The sequence below is a fragment of the Phaseolus vulgaris genome, chromosome 1, assembly GCF_000499845.2.
Source record: "Phaseolus vulgaris cultivar G19833 chromosome 1, P. vulgaris v2.0, whole genome shotgun sequence".
In the NCBI taxonomy this organism is placed as follows: Eukaryota; Viridiplantae; Streptophyta; class Magnoliopsida; order Fabales; family Fabaceae; genus Phaseolus; species Phaseolus vulgaris.
Genome location: NC_023759.2, coordinates 37,495,101 through 37,502,646, shown reverse-complemented (window position 1 = coordinate 37,502,646; position 7,546 = coordinate 37,495,101). Strand labels below are relative to the sequence as shown.

At 34.8% G+C, this 7,546-nt stretch overlaps 1 protein-coding gene across 1 annotated transcript; it reads right to left on the bottom strand.

Moving 5' to 3' along the window:
- Positions 1-6,473: 6,473 nt before the first annotated feature.
- LOC137816002 (protein MAIN-LIKE 1-like) lies at positions 6,474-7,249 on the bottom strand. Its single transcript, XM_068619108.1, has 2 exons — positions 6,830-7,249; positions 6,474-6,677 (listed from the first exon to the last, which is right to left on the bottom strand). The coding sequence occupies exons 1-2, from the start codon at positions 7,247-7,249 to the stop codon at positions 6,474-6,476; spliced, it is 624 nt and encodes a 207-aa protein (XP_068475209.1).
- Between the last annotated feature and the right edge of the window lie 297 nt (positions 7,250-7,546).

The following is a 7,546-nucleotide window of genomic DNA, read 5'->3' as shown; positions in this document are numbered from 1 at the left end:
GATTGATGCACCTTCATTATTTTTTTTTATTTTTTTTTCGATTTGTGAAATTAAATTCATGTTCGCCGCAACAAGATCGTCATAAATTGCAACTGTTTCCTTAAAATGTACCATCTCTACCTCGTCATAATTTTTTTCCGAATTCATACCGAATGTGGTTACCGTATCGGTGTAAAAGTACACCAATACAGTTACCCTAAAACGTACTTTTGATTAATTTTAATAAAAAAATTCATAAAAAGTACTATATCATTCAATAACATAATTTAATCAAACAACAAATAAATATAAACAAACCAAATAATTTATGTACAATCTCAAAAAATATTAACTAAACATCAACAAATCTTATGTAAAATTTTTCTGACTTTTTAAATTACTATAACATTTTTTAATAACATTTAATTTTAACACCAATAATTAATGTGAAATACAAATTAAAAAAAATTAAGTCAAAATCATATTTTTACTCAAAACTTTGACTTTTTTTTAAATTACTACAAATCTTTTTTAATGTTTTTAATTATAACATTAATAAATTATGTTAAATCTACAAAAATGAAAACCCTATAAAAATATTTTTAAAATTTTTAATTTCATTCTGTCTAAATTAAATTTTGTAAATACTTTTTATGAACAATTCTTTTTTAAATAAATAATAACTTTGTACATTTATTATTAAAATATCAATTAAAAATACAACTTCTAAAAATATTAATTACTTTTTAAAAAACCTACGAATTACAAATTTCTATTTCAAATTGTAAAAATATTCATTTTAAAAACATTAATTTTATTCTTATAAACAATTAAATCTTATAAAAAAAATAACTAAAACAATTTTTTTAATACTTTTAATGATAATATTAATAATTTTTGTCCAATCATTTTAAATAAATAAATCTATTCTCTTATAAACAATATTTAACTAAACTTTTTCACTTCTCTTTAATCCCTAAACTTTAAAAAAATTTGTTTCCATTTGAAATCATTCATTTCATACAAATAAATATTTTTTTAAAATCTTACAAAAATTATAACTATCTACAAAAATTAAAACAATAAATTAAATAATAACATTAATTTACTAACTCCCTAACATAATTAACTAAACTAAAGTTTAAACAAATTATATTACAACCAACATTAATTTACTAACTCCATAACATAATTAACTAAACTAAATTCTAAACAAATTATATTACAAAACCATAATCATCCAAACATAAATATAAAACAGAAATAAAAAAAAATAACTTTACATAAAAAAAAATTAAAAACCTGAAGATAAGCAAGAACAGCACAATAGGATGACTTAGGATGACTGATAGGATGAAGAACAGTGCCTGAAAATCACATAAAAAATTAAGAAACACAGAATTCCAAAAAAATTTAGAACATAATCGATTATGCTCTCAGTTATACACATAGGATAATCGATTATCCATGGATAATCGATTATGTTGGTAGGCAAAAATCCAGCATAATCGATTATGGCACTCAATAATCGATTATGGCCCTTTTTCAACACTACAGATAATCGATTATGCCTGTAAATTTTTACAGATAATCGATTACTGACTTTGAAAAATCGATTATCTGCACCATAATCGATTATCTGACTGGTTCTAATTGAGGCATAATCGATTATGCACCATTCCAAAAAAAGCTCTCACCTCAGACGAACCCATATGAACCCAGATGAATCACACAGATCAACCCAGGACGAGAGATGAACATGGTATCCTAACACAAACTATGATGGCTTATAGGAATCTCTCCAACCACACTACACTGCACTCTCTGATGGCTCGGTTTCTTTGGTTTTCTGTGAATGGAGGAACCACCTTCATGCTGTTATATAACCAGCTTCACGCCCACCTACCTCACCCACTGCATTCACTCTCCTTTCACTGTTTCACATAAAGTCAAACGATTCCTGAGCCAAGTCAGGAATCTCATGGCTTCATGTGGCATGCATGCAGGGCCACTGTTCCTTTTGATTCCAGCAAAAGCAAGGGCAACTTTGTAACTTCCTTCGGATGACTTGGCACTCCCACTCTACAGTGCAACTTTCTCTTCATCTTTGAGCAGAAGGAGAATTCACTCAACTTTCTCCTTCCTTCCACACTCACCCGCAACCATGCATGGATCCAAACGGGGTGTTGTTGTGACTTCCGTCGTCGACAACAGTACCACCCCTGGATCCAAATGGGGCCTTAGTATGGTGGTGGACAGGTCGTTTGCACTGTAAGGTCCACCGGTTGACATTGTTGTGAGGTAAGAAGACATTTAAGCTGGTTTTTCACATTTTATTCTAGCTGAGGTGGTCACGGATACCGATATCCGAAAGTCTAGTTTTAACCTTACGGATGCAAGCGTTCAGAAGTCATTGTTAAACACTCCGGATATAAACATTCGTAAGTAATTAACATTTGCAGTTGAAGCTCCCATACGCCTATGTCCGTAGTAGAGAAATGTGTTATGGATATCATTATCTGGAATTGGGTTTTGTATTCTGGATGTACATATCCGGAATTGAGTTTTGAATTTTGGATGTACATATCCAGAATAGTTAATTGTGTTCCGGATGTGGGCATGCGAAAGTATATTTTTTGACTTATGGATTTCTATATCCGGAAGCTAAGTGATATTTTTTTTCCAGCATTCTCAATGGATACAACAGACTCATACATGGGAATTTCAAGGGAGATTGATGTGTGGGATGGATTAGACGATGTTGATCTGGAGCAGTCAATAACTCACAACGCGTTCGATAATGAACATAGGGCACATAAGTGTAGTGAGGCATTTACTACAAATGAGGTAAGGTAAATGTTAGGGTCTTGAATGTTATTGTTTATGAATGATTTTAAAATTTGGCATATGTTATTGTAGGTATTTCGTGATCGAGAGGAGTTGTTAGAGTGGGAGAGAAGTGTTGGTTATAGTTATGGGTTTGTTATTGTTATATTATGGTCGGATACATGGACGAGGCAACGAGGAAGGATGACATACGTATTATTAGGTTGTGAGAGAGGAGGTAAATACAGACGATATAAAAAAGACAAAGATATAAGTCGAACGGGAAGTAGGAAGTGTGAGTGTCCTTTCAGATTGTGAGGCAAACCAATCAAAGGTGGTCAAGGGTGGATGGTTGAATTAATTTGTGGTTCTCACAATCATGATTTGGCAGAGACAATGGCGGGTCATTCGTATGCTGGAAGGTTAAGTGTAGATGAAAAGGTTATGGTTGAGGATATGACTAAAACTTCACTGAAGGCAAGAAATATTTTACTAACCATGAAAGAGAGAAATGAGAAGAATGTGACGACGATAAAGCAAGTTTATAATGCAATGAGTGTTCACTGAAGATCACAACGAGGTCACAGAACAGAAATGCAACAGTTCATGTTGTTACTGGAGCGAGACATGTACGTGCATTGGTGTAGGTGTGAAGAGGTGTCGAATGTTGTGCAAGATATATTTTGGACACACCCAGATTCAGTAAAACTAGTGAATTCGTTTAATATTGTCATATTGATGGATAGTACGTACAAAACGAACAAGTATAGGATGCCTTTACTTGAGGTTGTTGGGATTACATCAACTGGTTTGACTTTTTCCGTTGCATTTTGTTTACTAGCAGCAGAAAAGGAAAAAAAAATTGTGGGCCCTTGATAGACTTAAAGGGTTGTTTTTTAGAGTTGATTCATACCCTAGGGTGGAGGTAAGTGATAGAGATATTGTCTTAATGAATGCACTGAGAATCGTGTTTCTTGAAGCTTATAATTTGATCTGTCGATTTCACATTGATAAAAATGTGGAAGAAAAATGTAAAATGTTGGTGCATGCAAGAGAGGCATGGGATCAAGTAATGGAAGTGTGGGGATTTGTTGTGGATTGTGATATTGTTGAGGCCTTTGAAGATCGTGTCAATGCTCTTCTAGTTGTCTGTTCTCCCTGGCCTATATTTATTGATTATGTGATGGATACATGGTTACGTTCACACAAAGAAAATTTTGTGAAGGCATGGACAAATAAAGTAATACACTTAGGAAACACAACAAGTAACAGGGTTGAGGTGGCACACTAGAGCCTAAAGAGAATTCTTCAAAATTATATGGGGGATTTATGTTTCTACTGGGATTCAATCAATAAGATGATTATTTTACAACATAATGCAATCAAAGCTTCATTTCAAAAAAGTCTGCATGTGGTCAGACATCGATTTAAGGTTACAACTTACAACAAATTCTTAGATTTTGTGCCAAAATATGCTTTGAACCTTATTGCCGAAAAGTGTGATAAAGTCAAATCAGTGGGGTTTGATAAAAAAAAAAAGGCGTGGATGTACTCATGATCTTCCGTGTGCGTGTGAATTGGCTTCATTTGGTGTGGGTAGCATACCACTTAAATCAGTACATGTCATGTGGACTCGATTAAGCTTTCAAGATATTCCAAGTGAACAATGTTCATCTGAGTTGTCAATTGACAAAGAGTTTGAGGTGATCGCGAAGCAATTCAAAGAGTTGGACATTGCAGGTAAGGTTAACATCAAAACTAAATTGCAAGAGATAGCCTTTCCAGAGAAGACATTTATTAACACAACACATGATAAGGTGAAAACAAAAGGTGTTGTAAAGATGGCTCGTCCTACCAAATTTATGAGATCAACTAAGCGAACCCCTTATTATTTTGAACATGTGGATTTCTTACACTCACAAGATGATAGTTGTTCGAGTAAAAAATCTATTGAAGGACACTTACCACAAATTTTACCACTAAAATTCATTCCTTTCCTTGTTCTCTGTAGGGTATCATCCATACATTCTTGATGTTGTCGACGTTAAGGTTGATGGCCATTATGGGTACCGTGTTGTTGCTGCCGAATTGAGCATGGGAGAGGAGTCATGGGTTGTTGTTCGAATGAATTTGTTAAAAGAACTAAGTCAATGGAAACATGATAATGTTGAACTGTTTGGTGGTCACTAATAATGCTAACTTAAAACTTATGTAATTTATATTTATTAATTTTATAAGTGAAGTTGAAATATGGTTGTCTAATTCCACCTATAGATATATTGTGGGCATCACATCGTTATCCTACAGCCCAATCTTGGTCAACATACTACACTATTGGGATACAAGTTTATACACAAATAATGTCCATTAGACAATATTTCTAATCTTAACATTTGTAATAGATACTTAATGTTTATGTTTTAGGATGTTTAGGCTCTTTTAATAATATATGTATTGACTACATTTGTGATGCATTTACGCTCTTAAGTATGTATCTTATACACATAATGGTGCCTAGGGATGAGAACATCCACAAAACATTAGATAGTTACGGATACACGTATCTAGAACCTATAAACGTGCCTACGGATGTTAATATCCAGAACAGAATCAAGTGCCTACGGATATGAACATCTGAAACCCATACAACTGCTTATGAATGACAATATCCGAAACACATTGCGGTGCATATGGATGGGATTATCCGGAATCCATATAGGTGACTATGGATGTCAATATCCAGAGCAGATGGACATGCCTACGGATGGCCAAATTCGGAACACACTGCAATGCCTACGGAAGGCAAAATATGGAAAACACATAAATGCTTACGGATGGAAATATCCGAAAGACTTTGTGGATGATTTCAGATATGTGTAACACATTACACTTACACATGCTTAGGCTTAGGCTTACAAATTAAATAACTTCAATCAAATTAAATAACATAAATAAAATACATCGTCATGGATAAAAATATTACATCATTAATAGACCTAATAGATAATCAATAATAGACCTAATACATTATCAATAATAGACCTAATACATTATTAATGATTTCTACGTGAATGTCTCCTGACATAAACAACTCTTTCATCAGTCGCTCCTCGTGCTAGCATGATTACTGCTTGTATTTCTTCCCACGCAAGGCTACCCTCCACGACATCAGCATAATTAAGTAATGGTTACAATGTCTGTGTAATTCTACGACAAATACCCTACAACCATGAATATGATAGTATTAGAAAAACATTAACACAAATGAATACGTTAATATTGTTACAATCATACCATAGCAAGATGTTCAGGATGTGATTCTTCAGGATGAGTTGCCACTGGTCCGTGGGCATGTGCTTCTGAGGGTACCAGTACAAACGGTCATCCTCCTCCATATTAATCACATATGGATGTGATACAGACCTAAATCACTCCATGTACTGTTCCACACAAACGTCAGGATAAGCTGCTACATGCATATAATGTATGACATAGTCATTGAAATGTAGCCATCGTCGGTCCATTTCATTTGTAGTGGGATCGCCATCTCTAACTACAGATAGGTGGCGAGGGATGATCTGCGCATATCCATACTAACAGAGAACATGTTATGGCATGTGCAATTGTGTCCAATTTCCAAGTCTCAAGTAACCACAGAATAAGGAAATTCACTCAAATGGATGTTCTTCCCTGTGCTCATCGTATGGGGAAAACCGAATGGAACCTAGGGTCAATGTATCTAGCTGCAATCGAGCAACAACAATTGAAGTAACTTTTCCTGGTTCATACATCCTACACCGAGGTTGGTCTTCAAAATATTGAGCTTGCAAACGTCTTATCCCTATAGACGAGAAGTGCTCATAAATCCACCCCTACAACAATGTCGCATAACCGGCTAGTTGTCTAGTGTTTGTATATGTACAATCTCCTAGCTACTCATAGATGTGAGTTAATGCAGGAACCGCCCAAGAATATCCCCTGATCAGCCTCAAATCGACAAAAAACCAAGATAAAACACACTAACTGATGTAGCACTCTTGTCGGCGAAGATAGTGCAACCGACAAGGTGAAGTAAGTAAGCTCTGGCAGCCACAACCCACTGCCTCCTTGAGCATGCGTCTTCATACACATCTCTTAACCAACTCAGGCGCACATGAGCTCTCTGACAGTGTGTTGTTTCTTCAAATGCAACTCCACAGTCAACACGGAAGACTTCTACCAATAAATCATTCGTCGAATCTGCATCCAAGGTCTGTTGTGTGTAAAATTGACCGACAATGGGTAAATGCAACAAATTTGACACATCATCAAGAGTGATGGTCATCTCCCCAACCGGTAAATGAAAGTTGTTTGTCTCAGCATGCCATCTCTCTACAAAAGCACACAACAATCCTCGATCTAAATTCTCATAGCTAGCATGAAGCAGACCACCTAAGTCAGACATTTTTACAGCAGCTTGTATGCACTCATGAGGTGCTCCTAACTTATTTATCTTCCTCCATGAAAAACGACCTTCAGCTCACAACGATCCTACAATAATCAACATATATCATCAATAAATACTTACATACCACAAACAAGAAATTAATGTTCATTACTTACCAAATCATCCCATAATTGTTTTGCTACATGATTTTCATAATTAATGAGTAAGGACTTATCCACTGGCACTCCTGGATAGCCTTCATCATCAATTTCAACTTCTTCTTCTTCAATATAATCCTCAAAGTCTTTATTTGGA

What these genes read in the sequence shown, in the direction of transcription:
- LOC137816002 (XM_068619108.1), bottom strand. Translation starts at nt 7,249, where the DNA reads ATGTCTGACTTAGGTGGTCTGCTTCATGCTAGCTATGAGAATTTAGAT. An exon ending in CCGACAAGAGTGCTACATCA is followed by an intron (nt 6,678 to 6,829) that starts GTTAGTGTGTTT and finishes ACATTGTTGTAG; the next exon opens with GGGTGGATTTATGAGCACTT.